Raw genomic sequence first — 17,077 nt, forward strand, 5'->3', positions numbered from 1 at the left:
AAAGAAATTTCACATAAAAAGTTATGATTTTTTATTCACTTTTTATGATTCAAAGAATAAATGTTATGATTACTTAAACAAAAATGATGATTGATATTTTTCAAAACTTGCACTTCAATGATTAAAAAAATTTCATGTGAAAAGCTATGATTTTTTGTTCAATTTTTATAATTTATAAAATTAAAGTGATGATTATCTAAATAAAAATTATGATTGTGACTAGTTATTTTTAGAACTTGTTTATCAATCATAAAAAAATTTTATGTGAAAAGTTATGATTTTTTTTAATCAATGCGATTTACAAAATAAAAATAATGATTACTTAAATAAAAGTTGTGATTAAAAAAATGGAGTTGGACCTGTTATTTTTATTTTAAACAATAAAAAATTTAATCATTTAATTTAAAGTTATTAATGTTAAAAAGATACATATAGACTTTAGAGAAATTATAGCATTTTAATATATCTAATTGTCATTTATACATTTTAGTGAGATTTTATTATCATTTTCTCAACAAAAAAAAAGATAAAACAATAATAAAGTATTCTTCAAATATACAAATGACAATTAAATATTATATAATAATTATTATTTAGTTTTTAGGACATTTTGAATTTTGATAAAATGGTATATTTTTTTAGTCATTTTTTATTCTATATTAGTTAATAACCCAATCAAAATAGTGATTTCCTAAAATGTTACTAATTTTTTGTTTTAGCACTTGATTTGGCCAAAAAAATTGCACTTGATTGATAAATAAATTTATAATAAAGAAGTAGTTATTTTCTGTTATATTTTAATCAATAACCCAACCAAAATAAGCATTTCTCAACATATAATAATCATGGGGCAAAAATATCATGTTATCAAAAATCAAAATGTCAAGTAAATCTCTAAAGATTAAATAATAACTATCACATTTTTTAATATTTAACTGTCATTTGCATATATTAGGAGTTTTGTTTTTTTTTTTTTTGTCATTCTCCAAGACAAATGTACAGAAACCACTCCATTTACATTCATGTCATTGTAGTGTGTAAAAATGCATTTTTACTTTAAAAATTTAAAATAGCCTCCCAAGTCTTGCATCCTCTTTTTTTAATTTTTGTGCAAATGAATAATTGACAAGTCAAATTACATTCATTTTTGCAAGTTTGTCCGCATATGCATAAATAAAAGGGCGAATTTCAAATAAGGATGAGAGATATGATATAATTACTAATGAGTTCTAAAAATTATGAAATTTTAGTTCAGTCCAATAGATAAAAGTAAAAATAATTTCAACTGTTAAAATATTAAAATATCCTTTAGTTGTTATACAAAATTACTATTTGTTAATTTTTTTTTCACTTATTAATTTATTAATATTACTTGTAAATTACATTTGTTTATCAAACATATTAATTTGCTAACTTTACTTATTAATTTACAAGACCTGTTAGTAATTTATAACTGATATTAATATATTAATAAGTAAAGTTAGCAACTTAACAACTGATACTATTGCTTATGATTAAACAATTAATGTTAAGTTTTATATAATTATTAATGTGTCAACTCATGTAATTTGTAACTCATATGAGTAAATTAATAAGTAAAGTAAGAAAGTTAATAAGTAGTGATTTTGCATAATAATGAAGGGTATTTTAGTTTTTTCATAGTTAAAATTATGTTCATTTCTATTTCCCTCAACTAAATTAAAATTTTAAAATTTTGAGACCCTCTAGTAATTATATTACATCACTTGTGTAATCTTCAAGTGGGACCAGTAATGTTACCCTAACTAATCCACCCTAATATCCCAAATCCATTGTGAAAACCAAGTTTGTGAACTATTACAAATGGGAATGTCAAGTTTTTATAATTTAAAACACTCCCTTATGCATTTAGTGTTTATGAATTAGAATTTAAAATATGTGCAGAAATATGATAATCCAAAAGAAACAAAGTATTTGCAAAAAGAAACGAGGAAATAAACTTTGGCAAAAAGGACACATGCACCGTGACTGCAGATGCATCGTAACATGTTGCCTCTGTGCCATAAGCTGCAGCACGTTGCACGAGTTTGACAACATTTTGCTATCAAATTGACAGTACCCAGGATAAATTTTTAATGCATCCCAAATCTCCATCCAATGTCTGATTGAGATGATCTAAGTGTCTACGGAGAGCTTTCTTCTAATTCTAGCTAATAGTATAAATTTCACGATCAAATTATTTTTTATCAGAAGTTGGATATCATTTATAAAACTCACTTCTTTTTCACAACAACGCACAATTAGGGTGTCTAAAACATAATATATGTGCCAAAAGCCTATACTAGTCCTTAGACCACACTTAAAAGATCATAATGAACTCGTGCAATACATCATAACAAATCCAAAACACATATTTTATAAATTCAACACTCAACTCCTTGATTTACAAAACCAAGAGGGGGAGTCAACTTTGCATAAAACCATCAAATATTCATTCAAATTAAACCAATCACACCATATCCTAATTGCACTAATATTTTAGTCCTATATAAATTTTACAATCATTTCACAACATCTTAGGACACAAAATACAGAAGATGTTTACAATTATAATGTAAGTAGTTAAAAAAATGGAATGGGGTCCTAGTTGGCAAGTTAACAATTAAAATACACATAAAAATAAATCTAGAGGACTACTGCTAGGATTTACTCATGATCCTAGGCCTTCGATCATTTTTCTTTATCCTAATCTGATGAGCTAGGCCCTGTAATATTAAAAAATGAGGGATGAGTATAACTACTTAGTGATTAAGGTTAATCTAGCCTATACAACTGTATATAAATTAAATATGAATACAAATGACAATAAATTCAAATATCATATTCACAAAGATCAAATATAGTGTCGGCTACAAAAATAACAACCATGTGACCAAGCATGTAGCACATAACATCAGATATATTATAATTATGCACATCAAGAGGTCACAAAAGTAATAATCATGCACCCCTACTTAACCCATACTAAATTTTAATAATAACAACCATATGGCCGGAGCTATAAATGTATGATTAATGCCAATCTTATACCTTCTTGACACTTTCAACATGAAACTGGTGGCTATTAAGTATCTTCGTCAACAACTCGAACTAACACAGCCTTTTACTTGTGAGGAGCTACCATGCCAAAGTTAACTTACTTGTGTTCTGCGGTTCCCCTAATACTAATAACCATAGAATGTCGTACCCCTAATCTAACTTTTTTATAAATCGATAGAGACTAGTTAGTCAAGTCTCTCAAAGAACAAGAGAGACAATCTTGAATCAGTCATAAGACAATGGCTACCTTCCAATTCCAATAGTCAATGCTAAGGCTAATTTCCAATTCCAATGGTAAGCCACTATTACCATATGGATTTATTAATCTACTCCTCTTCCTAAAAGAAACTCCCACCAATTATCAAACTATGCACATATTGACATTTAATATGTTATTTTTTTAACATAATTAATCACATCATATCAATTCACACAATTTTCTCTCTCCATACTAATCCACATACCATAAATCACATAATCATCATACTTCACATGTCATATGTCACATATTTATCATTTTCATAATAACATGCTCTCAATCATCATCACGTAATTTTATATATATATAAACATGCAAATTATTCTCCATAATCCAAGACAATTTTATACATATAATTCATCACATTATCAAAATTTGCATCAATGGGTTTTTAAACACCAAACAAGTTCTAAATCATTAAGTTCAACAAATAACTAATTAATAAATAGCTATACAAACTGAATTTTTCCTTCGATTACTTTAAACTTTTGAGAGATTAAAAATTTATCTCTCAAAATACAACTTCCCAAGCTTCTCCTTATGCTTGAATAGTGCCAAAATAGTTAATCTACAATCAATCACAAAGACATTCCTTAATATCCCTCTTTGAGCAATTTTCTAACATTCCAACTCCACATTTTCTCTTAATCAAAATTATAAATTCACTCTCAATTACACCTAATAGGTTTATGAGATTCTAATAACCTATATTGTCATTAATGAGTAATTATACTACCATTAATAGTCATTAGACACTCCCAACAACCTTCATAATTGCAACTTTTTAGATATTAATGGTCTCGACCAACCAATGACTCACAAAATCGCTAATATTATGTTTAAATAGTCCAAAAACTTCTATTAACTCTATCTAAGTTAATGGGTTTAGACTCATAGCTCATATTGACCCAAAACCACCACTCTAACTCAAATCCTAACTTTAATCTCCAAGAAATAAAGGGCATATAATACTTATCTTAGGTGATTAGAAGTTTTAAAATATCTCTAATGGTTTCCAAATTCATACCCTATTAGAGAAAGTAACTGGCTGGTGCTTTCTCCTTCTCCTCTCTCTTGTTTTTGAATTATGGCATAAAGCCATTTATCAAAAAAACCGGCCATATGCTGTGGCGCATGACATAGAGAGGCTAGTCCTTCACTGGTTGATATATGTGTATCGCGGCGAATGGTATAGAACCTTCTTCAAAATTTCTCCCCTTTTCACATCTCTTGACCCATAATTGATAAGCACCTACAAATCATGAACCATTAGCTTTAACATCTCTTGGCCTATAATTGATAAGCACCTACAAATCATGAACCATTAGCTTTAATAAAAGGATTAAGGTACAATTTTATTCGTATTTTTATTTTTTAAAATCGTTGGGCATCCTATATTCTTAAGTGGGGCAATATTCTCCCTAAAGCATCTTTTTAAGGCTCAAAAATGCCCTTCTATTAGTTAATTGTTAAATTTTTTATTTTTTGTTGACGGAGCATGTGCGTAGGGCCCACGCACATTGACATGTATGACTTTAACCATGTTCTTTAGTACTAATTTGCCCATGAACTCTTTTTCAAGTAGCATTGAGCATCTTAAAGTCTATTTCTATAAGCACTAAGTACCCTGAAGTCTTATTAAAATAAAATTTAATAAATATTATGAAAATATCAATTATTTTACTATTTAATAATTTAAATATTAATATTTAAAATGTCACACCACCTAATTTAATAATTTGATATTTTGCAAAATGAAGGAAATAAATCTCCAAATAAATGAAGAAATTTTTTCTTCTTATTTCTCTATTTTTCTCTTGTTAAGTAACTTTTTCGTAACATATTAATGGAATAACTAATATTTTTCAAATAATTTTTTTGGCATATTATTGGTTCTAATTTGTTATGTTTTTTATTTTACTCATAATACTATGAGGTATAGAGAATATTAAATTTGATTAGTGTAATATTTTGAAAGAAAATCATTAGTTGACAAAAAAGAATATAGAAAATGACCTAAAAATTTAAGAAACTTAATCAATATTAAAAATATAAGTAAGTTTTGATACACACAAAAAGCCTTAATGATTTAGGCATTGTTTCGGAGAAAAAATTGAAAATCAATATAAAAAAAATAAAAAGTCATCCAAAAATTTATAAAATGCTAGTTTGAGTTATTAAAATTTAAAAAGTAATTTATAAATTTTGAATAAATATTTGTGAATAATAATATTCAAAATTATTAACTATGAAAATACTTAACATTTTAGCAATATTTATTAAATTTTATTTTAATAAGACTTCAAGATGCCCAACACTCTTAGAAAAAGACTTTAAAGGGTCCAACACTCCTGAAAAAAGTTTAAGGACAAATTAGCATCAAAAGACATGGTCAAAGTCTTATCTGTTAGTATGCGTGAGCTCCACGCACATGCCACATCAATAGAAAATGGCAAAGTTAATGGTATCTTAATAGAAGGTCATTTTTAGACCTCGAAAAAATATTTCAAGGAAAAATTAGCCTCACTTAAGAGTATATGATATCCAAGACTCCTAAAAATAAATACAAGAATAAAAGTGAACCTTACCCTTTAATAAAATGGTGTTGCTTATGGGAATTGGATCTAGCACAATAGATACACTAATTATTACTATTAAAGAAGAGATACTTTCTTTGATCCCTGTTATAAGGCACTTTTAATTATTTTACTGGAATCAAGGAATGACAAGTAACTATTAAATGTCTTAAAAAAATTAAATTAAAGTTACAAGAGAGTTGAAATTAAAAAATGAAAATAAATAACTCTCTATGTGCCGTAGGTTAAGGACAAAAAATTTTTGGAAAAAATTTAGTGAGAACCTTTTACCAAACTTAATTTCAATCAAAACCCTTAAAATTATAAAATTTCGTTGTACATGTGAGAGATTTAAATGAAATCAAAAAGCTAACTGAAATGATCTTATTACTTCTTATAAATCTAAGTGCATAAACAACTCATGTAGAGAAAAGAAATAAATGATGTATGGAAAATGAACAACTGACGTAACTAAAATTTACAACTTTCATTAACAGCATAATATCACCATGAATTTGCAACTTTTATTCTACCTACATTAGTTGTTCATTTTCCATACATTAGTTGGTCATTTTTTTCACATGAGTTATTCATGTGCCTGACTTTACTTGTTTATATTCATAATGATGTTATGCTGTTAACAAGAATTATAAATTTCACCCATGTTAGTTATTTATTTTTTATATATTAGTTATTTATTTCACTAAAGATAATAAAGTCATTTCAATCAGCTTTTTAATTTCATTTTGATCTGCATATATGCAATAAAATTTTAAAATTTTAGAAGTTTGATTAAAATTAAGTTGGGTCAAAAGGCTCTCACTGAAATTTTTCCAAAATTTTTTATAAAAAATATCATATAATAGGAATCGGAAAAGTACGTAAATCATACATATCATGTTAATTAATTAAAAAAAGAAAGAAAGAAAATACGCACAGTGCACTTCTCCAAAGTAGTTCACCCGAATCAAGATTCATTCCTCACAATGAGGCTTGGGCAAAGATGCTGGACATCAAACTCCACTTGTAAGTTCGACAACCCAACTTCTAAGCAAAATTTGAGCCCTTCTAGAAGGCCGCACTCTTGCACTTCTTGTGTTGAGCATGTACCAAGTTACTCGTGAAAACCTATCTCCCACTTGCCTTGAACCACATAAATGATTCCCCCACGTCCAAATGCATTCCTTTCTCACCAACAAATCCCATCCCAGTTTAGCATAACTTATTTTAGTGGACGCTTTTATATATATATATATATATATGTATGTATGTATGTATATATATAATTATTTGACTAGATTCAATTCGAACATTGTCAGCTCCAATTAATAATAGCTGTCTTAAAAATGTCTTTTTTTTCCCCATTCATAAAAACTTAAAATCGAAACCTTATGCATAAGCCTTCGTGGCCTTTCTGTTTTAGTGGATGCTTAAACCAAGAGGTTTGTACACTCCGTCACTCACCCACTTCTGTCAAAATAAGTGGATGCTTAAACCAAGAGGTTTGTACACTCCGTCACTCACCCACTTCTGTCAAAATAAGTATGGTTTGGCGAAAGCGTCTAAGTTGCCTCATAATACGTTAACAATTACAAGATTAGAGTCAGTAATAAAGGTCGAGTCTAAAGGATCCGGCTTGAAGGTCTTGTTTAAATAAGGGTTCAAATTTTAAAAATTAATTTTTTTTAAATAATCGAGCTTGACAGCTTAGTCCTGTTAAGTTATGTGAAAAAGAGCTTAGGCTTGGACAGCCTTCAAACCCTGATAAGCTAGGTTATTTTATACATACATACATTTGATTAATAATGACACAATTTGGTTAATATTTATTGTAAGTGATGAAAAAGAAGTTGTAAAGATAATTGACATTAAATCTCCGCTTCCTTCTTCAACAAGTGAACTTACATCTGAGGGATCTAATATTTTATTTTTAATTGATAATGAGAAAGATTTAGATTTATATTGATGAAGATTTAAAATTTTAAATCTTTATCGAATTTTACATGAGATTTTAATTTGTTTTATGTTGAATTTTAAAATATTCTATTTAAATTAAAATGTTGAATTTTTTTTAAGAAAGAGAGATTAAGAACCGAACCTTGAATATAAAAGTGAAGTCTCAAAATTAGATTAAATTTTGGATAATCGAGTTTTGGGACTTTAGCCTTTAAGTGCCGGTAAGCGAGCAAATTTTTTTTTTATTTTTTTTCTGTCTTGCTGAATTTAGCAGCATTAATCTTTTGTACCAAAGCGCTGAAAATTGTAGAATTTCAGGGGAGAAAATATTTTCGCTTATCATTCATATTCAAATACAACAGCAGGAGAAAAGACTAATAAAACTTAGCAACTAGCTACTAAAAATGTTGTACAATAATTACTCAATATTCCCCAAAAAAAAAAAAAAATCTATCATTACAACTTTTTTGATGTACTGGGAGCTTTGGATTTGTACACATAGATCCCGGACAATGATCATCTTTCTTGTAGATCATCTCATTTGGACAATTAAAATTATTATTATATTTATTTTAAAGAGAATAATGTACAAAAAAATACTAATAATTTAACAATATAACTTTAAATTAAAAATAAAAATTTAATTTGAAAAATAAAACAATTAAGAGTATCTGCACTTCAAGCTCACCATCGTCAACTTCACCATTTCATTAGAAATACAATACAATGTCCAGTGCATTTATATATAACCTCCAAGTTTACATAAGCCTGTGCTCCTAAGTTGACCCACACGATACCTAACCTCATCACCTAATACAGTTACATCAACAGAGAACCACCACAGGGATAATGGAGAACAAGAGATGACCGAGAGGCCTTCAAAACTAGCAAGAGCTGGCATTTTAACGAAACCATTGGCCTTGAAAAGCCCCTAGAAATAGCTATAGCTTCAGAGACGACAGCAAGTGTTGGAATTTCAATGAAACAACAAAAACAAAAACCATAGCGTGCTAAGTGGGGTCCACTACATGGATCTCACAATGCTATTATGCTAAGTTCCAAACCAACTTTTCCAATAAGCCATTAACCAGGAGATTTCGATCAATGAAATCGTTGGCCTTAAAAAGGAGCCGCAAGAAAAAGCTATTGCTGAAGAGACTAGAGCCAAACAACACAAGCAATTTCAGTTTGGAAGGAAAACTCTTTAAGATGCCTCTGTTTTGAGTCCTAGAATTACTCCTTAAGCTTCTTAGCCTTCTTCTTCGATGTCTTGGCAATAGCATCACATATATCTTTTCTCCGTTTGTTGGTATTATGGTTTTCATTGCCGCCACCTACGCTTCCTGAATTCTTACCCTGATTCTCTAATGCCTCCTTCGCAAAAAATTTTAACCTCCACAAGGTCGAGTCACTCTGCTTTAAGAACCACAAAGAATTACTAACGAACATGCTCATTGAATCAACTTGCAACAAATAGTTTGTAACTGAATCATGGAACATCTTTTATCTGACGCATTACTGACTCGGCCCACCTCAGCTCGCTAATTAGTATTCATCACACTTGATCCCGGGGGCTCTAATACATATCCTCAACATTCATACATTCATGTATTTAGAGAGATTAAGATAAGAAAAATATGAATGTGTTGAACCTATCTTAATTGATTTTTAGTGTTGAACCTACAGGCAAAGGCTACACTAGAAAACCTTCCTTAAGAATAGGCAGGGAGTGGGATATAAATATCGACCTGAGCATCTATGTCAAGATCCACCTCTTCAGCAGCCGCTTGGAAGCTTGGATTGTTTTGGGCAACAATTTCCAACGCTTTGCTGATATCTTCGGTAGACAGTTTGGCGAGCGCAACCCCAAGCTTTCTTTTCTCTTCAGTTGACATTTTTCTGCAACCATTTTTCTGAAATTTAGCTTTTGGAGAGGGGGGAAATCCATGTATTTTTTTTTTTTTAAAGAGAGAATAAAGGGGGTAATTGCAATAGAGCCAACCTGCATCTGTTGGCAACCATCTCTCTTAGTTCTTCTAAATGCATATCAACTTCATACAGCTGGTAAGAAACAAATGACATCTTAAGCAATGCGTTTCATCAGACCCAAGTGAAGAATTTAGATAAACAAAACAAAGTACATTTACTATGTTTGAAAATAGCATATATTTTGCGTATACTTTTTCTTGCAGTTCAAAATAGCACCCCTCAATTAAAACTAAAAATACCTCATTACTCAAGTCTCTAGCCATCTTGGTATGAGCAGCCTCTTGAGCAAGCTGCATGGCCATCTGTGCTTCTGCTTCTTCTTCTTCTCGTCTTTTTTCCTATAATTTAACAGCCCAACATGATACATTAATGCATCAAGAAACTGACGTTAAAACGTAGGAGTCTCTAGAATGAAACAGAAAACATATCTCAATCTATAATCAAATTCTAGTCCACACAATAATTGGTCTTAGGAAAAGGAAATCGTAGATAATATGTTACCTCTTCAGTAACTTTAGGCAGAAGTACCAACCATTTCTCCTCAAACTTTGCCAGCAAAGTTTTTGCCATCACGTGAACATCACTTCTCTCATCATTATATTTCATAGCATTCTTGAAAACCAATCTGACATCAGCACATATCTCCCGAACATTTTTATATCCAGTGCCATCCTTAGCCTCCATCTGATTCTTAATGGTACTAAAATCCATAGGCTTATCAATGACCTAGCATACATCATCTACAACAAATCAATCAAGGGCCAACTGCAAACTAATATAAGCAAGCTAATTCATGACTGATGCAACAAGGTGAGCATATAATATGTTTCATCATTGGAGAAAAACTATACACTTGATTACTACTTGTAGAAAAAAGTCAACACAGATGACTTGCATTAACAAGAATTCAAAAAAGAAAGCATAGCATAAATCAATCTAAAAACAGTACACAGAACAGAATTAAAAAAAAAAAAATCTCACTACAAATTTGATATCTTCCATCACATGCCTTCTCTCCCTCCCTAAGCAACTCCCCCAAGTGTTAGGAGCCAATCAGTTTCCATCAGCACCTGACCTTACAGTCAGATATTAATAAGAAGCAAGACACAAAACATGCACTAGAGTCTAGCTTAACACAATGACAATCACCTATATGTCCTTTGCTAATAAATTAAAGTTCAGTCATGCATTAGCAAAATTTATTTGTTAAACTAAGTTAGTAGCAACAGACATATACTATCTGTATACATCCAGGATATCAGCCCTGAATAATTGATGTGATGTCTACTGCTCTATCCTAATTTCAAGGCTGCCAAACAGGTAACTTTTTCTTTTTATGAGAATCAACCAGATACTTGAAACAAATAACGCTCGACAAAAGGTTGACCAATTACTCAGTCAATTAAATGAGGATAACAAGTATATCTTATAAGTAATTCAAATCCATCCATTCACTATTAGGAACTTTACAATGGACTACTGAAATATACCGCATAGTAGTCATGTAAGCCAAGGCCCTCCACATCCACAGGTTGCATAAAGGGCCATGCCCACTTGTGTTGCGTGATCTGATGGGGAAAGACCAATATAGTTAGGGAACATCATTTGCAATTCAAAATATCAGAAGACATTCAATAACTTGGGGCTTAATCTCATCTACAATTTAATGACAATAAAGAAATAGCAAGGACTCAAATTATCATTATATTAAAAAACACTTCCCCACAGAATCGAGAAAATTGCAAGCAATCACCTTACTTGAGATCACCAACTGAAATATTCCAATATTCTTGTGTAAACTATTCTATTTAACAAGTCTATATGTCAGTCAAGGAAATCAAATGTCCCTAACATTTGAACTATAAGATTTAGGCCGCACCACTGCAGAATGGTCTTCATCTTTAACACATCCTCACAGAAAAGCCTTCCAAACTTGAAGCATGGAATAAGCACCGTGCCATCTTGTCTTACCTACTTTTGATAATAAAATATATGAAGAATGGGGATGGCAAGGAATGAACTATTCACCTCCACCCCTTGTTATAAGGCTCTATGCCTCTGACACCACTGAAAGTTGATTTTACAAATGATTTCAATTAAGAGAGGCATGAAACAAAACAAAACTGGTACACCCAAAGTAAAACACCCCCAACTTCAGACTCTAATTAAATTGTAAATTCTAATCAAAATTAAAGGAGGCTGGTTGATTTTGACTGTAATGGCAATGATTTGCTTAACTCAACACAGGACTTGTGCTTCACTTAACTCAAGATAGGACCAGTAAAAAGTTCATTTCTAGTTCCAAAAGAGTTCCCTTTTGGTTCGAAAATTTTATTTGCATTTTAGACCAAAGTCCAAGAAATAATTAGTTATTTTTTAAAGTTCATGTATCCTCCTTAGTTCAAGAAGTCAAATGTAGTTGTTTCCCTGTAATTTAAATGAAAGAAATAAATATCTAGGAAATGGGGCTAAATTTGCATTGCAGAGAACAGATACAAAACATAAGTGCATAAACAAAATAAGATTAAAAGGAAAAAAAAAATAGAAAATTATAATTTTGTATGGCTACTTGATATTGTTTTAAATTAAAACAAATTATACAAAAAAAAATGTGTTTGGATCTTTGGAACAAATGAGGTGGTTAATGATAGCGTAGAATTGTCAAAATAAACAAAAACCATATTTTTTTCTTTTACATGAAAAAGGCTGAATCTAAAATAGAATCAGATCTAGATACGAAATTCAAGGTAGAGCACCAAATGCTTTGCCCACATTTGAGCTGAGTTAGCTCAAGTTGGCTTTTCACAATAACTACACTGAAAATAACCATACGTCATTTTCATTAACCCCTCATCAATTGACCTAACCTAACACTTTAAATCTGATTGTTAAAGAACCAGCCAACAGAACAAAGGTTCACACGGACAGCACATTCCACAACCAAAGAAAATGTTAAAAAAGAAAATAACAACAACAACAACAACTGATAGGTTGCATTGCCTGACGTAATATTGTGCCAAACTGACGCATAAGATCCTGCATTCTCTTTGCAGCAGCAGCTTCTCTACGTGATGCATCCTGTTGTTGTTTCTTAATACTCGGTACATGTTTGTCCTTATCCTTATCTTTAGTAGCAGAACTACCTTTTGATGTGTTTGCTTGCTTCTTGCTCATGTTTGAGTAAAAATTTTCAATCTCAACTAACCGTTGTTCAAGCTGCAGGAAAAATACAAATGTAAATCTATAAACAAATTTCAAGAACGATACAGTTAAAAATGATAGCATTTTAACCTCTATATACCATTTATTGTTGAAGCAAATATCACCTAAAGAAGTAATTTCCTCACCCTTACCTACCATCCTCCCTAGTCCTTTGTCTCTAATCCACTCAAGACTGTTCTATAGCATAATTTAATTTTATGCCATAAAGCAATGATCAGAATACAGAAACCTAAAATATTCTTTTGTGCTTTTTCCAGATAACTAGATATTTTCCCCTGTACATAAGGATAATGTCTGAGAAGTTCCTCAAAGATTGTGCTTACCTTTTCTAACATTTAAATTTTATTGGAATATGTGAAGTGATATTAAATGCATGAAAACAAAGCTGCATGGAGCTTTACAATGTGTAGGAAAAGATCCAAAGAAAAAAAGGTCACACAAAGCACAAGAGAGCCACAATATTCATGCTCTATAGATTTAAATTTTATGTTGATTTGCATATCCTGTGACCTTCTAAAAGGAACCACGCTCAAGAGAAGACTTCAAACTGTAAAAAGACATTACTTAACTTGAAAGATTTCTGGTAAGCAGTTCAACAACAGAACTGACAAAAACAACATTTTATTGAAATACAAGTCTTCTCTGATTGTTGTCTACAGAGTGTCAGCTAGTAGCACATTTTTTCATCAGTCATTGTGTACAAGGAATTGCAACATGCACTTTTACTTTCAGGGGTGAAAATAGGTTTTATGGAGCATGATAAGGTTCTAGACAAAAGAATTCTTCAACAGAACTTCATTGATGATTCAACAACTCCTGCAACTCATCTGGCTCATGCATATACCAGCTAGAGTAGGAAAGGAATTAAATTTCATTCAGTTACACTTCCAACCAAAACTAACAATCAAAAAACTTCACTTATTATTTCTAACACACACTGACTGTCAAGTAAAAGAAATAATAAAAAAAAAAGATATTGACATCTAACAGATATAAGCATAATGTAGACTAATTGTAAGATACTTTCTCTTCTATAACATACCTTATCAACCTTCGAAATCACCTCGTCAACACGATGCCTAAAAACCTCAACTTCTACAGCAGAACCATCATCATTTCTGGGATTATCATTTCTGCCATCTGAACTTGGCGCACCAGCTGTTTCCATCTGGTAGAACACCATATGTAATATAAAAAAATTTGTTACTTTTTAGAGGTGATAGCTGATATCGTAACTATGCATCCAGGACAGACATCGTCTTCTGGTATTAGATTGCATAACTGTGAGAGCGAGTAAGAGTGAAAATGAGGATGTAGACACCACAACATGCAGAAAAGATAATTCCACAAAACAAATTTATTCCACCAATGGAAACATTAAAGATTGTCAGACTTAAATCCAGCAGGCAAAAAGTCTAGAACATTATTGAACTGTGAGCCTAATGAGCTAAGATATACAATAAACATTTCTTTCTTGTTTGTTTGAAGAATTATGATTAAGGAAGCCATCATTTTGGAAAGAAATTAAATATAATCAACTTTATCAGAAAATCAAAAACTCAAATATTTTTTAGGAATGAAGAGATGCCTGCCCATGATCATCAAGGAGATCTCAGGAAATATATATTTCCATCTCACTACTTTTTGAGGTGTACAAAATGTATATATGTAACTTTCTCTCTGGAAAAACTGAAGAGGCATCATCATACACCAAAAATGCATTTTTTTAAAAAAAATTTCTCTCACTATATTCTGTACATCAAAAGTTTGAGGTCAAAGGCGTGACTAATCAAATATTAACAAGTACTGTGGTCACTGTATAACATGGGAAAACTAAAAAACAAGCACCAAAACTTCACATACAGGTTCCGTCAAATTCTTGGCTTCAGACTTAGTAATAATCAGCATGGCTTGTCAACACATACAAGTAAGTATATGGTCTTTTGATTAATCAGCATGTGCATGTATGTATGTGGTCTGATCATTAAAAAAATAAAAAATAAAAAATCTAAAGTAAGCTCATCCACCATGTCTTAAATAACTTACCCTCAACCAAATTTACTCCTGCTAAAACATGACTTCTCAATTTTATTAAACGCTGCATTGTTTCACGCTCTTCTTCCATCACCTATCTTTTCCTCATGCTACGATATCCATATAGTTTTTGTCATCCTCTCAGATTTGATATGATGATAATGTTAACAGGTAAACCAAGACTGTTTCGGCAACAATTAAGATTTTCTTGAATCTCAATCGTCAAGATTTCAGGTATTTTCTTTCAATTAAAGTATACAATACTTTGTATCATGAAAGCACTCAACTAGGAAAATTATGAAAGGGCCATAATTTTAATTGTGGGTGGTCAACCAATGAGTACAAATGACTCCTAAATTTTTGCTGGCATAGTTGTTTTTCAATTATCTTCGTAGGTGTACGGATATTCTAGTGCAATAGCTCAAGCTTATAGCTAAAGACTCACATAAAAAAATGGGGAGAGTTGTTTGAAAATGCTGAAATATACTGCAACTTATTTCTATTCACATTATTTTCCTCACCACAATATACTTTTAACATAAAGTTCAAAGATTTTTTTTTTTCAAAAAAGAAGATATTTACTTATTTAGGCTCGCCTACAAAGCACGCATAGACACAAAGCACTGCATCAACTCTCCGTCCTAAGCATCAAATATCGGTCGTTGGCCCAAAAAAGCAAGGAAAAAAGGGCACAAAACATATATTTTTCATACGTCGCAATTTCCTCTCTTGTAAAGGTACTACTGCATTCCCAAAATCTATGAATACACCCTGAACAGAATTAGAAACATGCTCACCGGTGTGTGATAAAACTCAAAAACAAAACGTGTCACAACCAACAAAGGTCCACAAGGAAATGGAAATAGCAACTTACTTACAAGCACTAATCCCTATAGACAGAGGGGATTTGCAATATTGAATGAAGAGGTAGACGCAGTAAAGCACCAATGACTTAAAACAAAAATAGTACCTTATCGCAAGACAGTTGATTCTTCCCGATTTCTCAAGTTGCTGTACCGAAGAATCTTACTATGATGGCCTCCGGTGCATGGCCGCCGGAATGAACGATGAGCGTCAAAGAATGAAGATGAAGTTGCGAGATATCAAATAAATAAAACACTTCAAACTTTTGCACTGTTGAGGATGGAGGCGCGTGCAGATCACCTACTCGGAGAGGAATGTGCAGCCGACAATTTTCTTTTTAATTTTTAACTGAACAAATTAATTATTTATTCCTTATAATTTTAATTGATGTATAACTTAATTTTTTAACTTTAATTTATTATAATTCAATTTTTAAAATTTTAATTTAATTATAAATTAATTTTTAAATTTTATATTTTATAATTTAATTTTTAAAGTTTTAACTTTTTAAATATTAATACTTATATTTTAAAAAATTAAATTAATTTTTTTAAAATTTTAATTTTTATAAAGATTAAAAGGGTTTAATAATTTAAAATATTAATAATAAATTTTAAAATTTTTAAAATTTTTATAATTTTATTTTTTAAAATATAGAGACTAATGTTTAAGAGGATGAAATTTCAAAAACTAAATTATAAGCGGTAGAGTTCAAGAATTGATTTATATCATAGTAAAAATTTAAAAATTAAATTATAACTAAGTTAAAATTACAAATATCAAATGATTAATTTTTTGTTTTTAGCCACTCCTTCCAACTTAAATGAGAAACAAAAGTTACTGTATTGCTAGTACTAAACATATAATATCATTTGACATTTGGCATTAAACTAGGCTTCAACCAACTTTTTGGAAAGCATTTTATAGAGGGAGTTTCTGAGAAAGATTTAAATTTTATTGACTTAGATTTAATTTTTTATTTTTGATTTTAATATCAAAATAATAATGATTAGCAACGTAAATTGAAAAAAACAGAGATATCAAGAATAGAAATGTTCTATTTTTTTTTTTTATAAACAAGGAAAACCAGAAAATTATA

The 17,077-nt window shown here is 30.5% G+C and overlaps 1 protein-coding gene across 1 annotated transcript; it reads right to left on the reverse strand.

Moving 5' to 3' along the window:
• Positions 1–8,546: 8,546 nt before the first annotated feature.
• Positions 8,547–16,242, reverse strand: LOC129285044 (transcription factor GTE6). The gene is made up of 9 exons (XM_054920590.1): positions 16,085–16,242; positions 14,123–14,248; positions 12,859–13,074; positions 11,349–11,426; positions 10,360–10,584; positions 10,098–10,196; positions 9,872–9,930; positions 9,618–9,768; positions 8,547–9,282 (listed from the first exon to the last, which is right to left on the reverse strand). The coding sequence occupies exons 2-9, from the start codon at positions 14,246–14,248 to the stop codon at positions 9,103–9,105; spliced, it is 1,134 nt and encodes a 377-aa protein (XP_054776565.1). The 5' UTR covers positions 16,085–16,242; the 3' UTR covers positions 8,547–9,102.
• Positions 16,243–17,077: the final 835 nt, after the last annotated feature.

This window comes from Prosopis cineraria, unplaced genomic scaffold (assembly GCF_029017545.1).
Source record: "Prosopis cineraria cultivar Desert tree isolate PC_DT_omini unplaced genomic scaffold, ASM2901754v1 PC1, whole genome shotgun sequence".
In the NCBI taxonomy this organism is placed as follows: domain Eukaryota; kingdom Viridiplantae; phylum Streptophyta; class Magnoliopsida; order Fabales; family Fabaceae; genus Prosopis; species Prosopis cineraria.

What these genes read in the sequence shown, in the direction of transcription:
- LOC129285044 (XM_054920590.1), bottom strand. Translation starts at nt 14,248, where the DNA reads ATGGAAACAGCTGGTGCGCCAAGTTCAGATGGCAGAAATGATAATCCC. An exon ending in TTGGCACAATATTACGTCAG is followed by an intron (nt 11,427 to 12,858) that starts GCAATGCAACCT and finishes TTTCCCCATCAG; the next exon opens with ATCACGCAACACAAGTGGGC. An exon ending in ATCTTGACATAGATGCTCAG is followed by an intron (nt 9,283 to 9,617) that starts GTCGATATTTAT and finishes TTCTTAAAGCAG; the next exon opens with AGTGACTCGACCTTGTGGAG.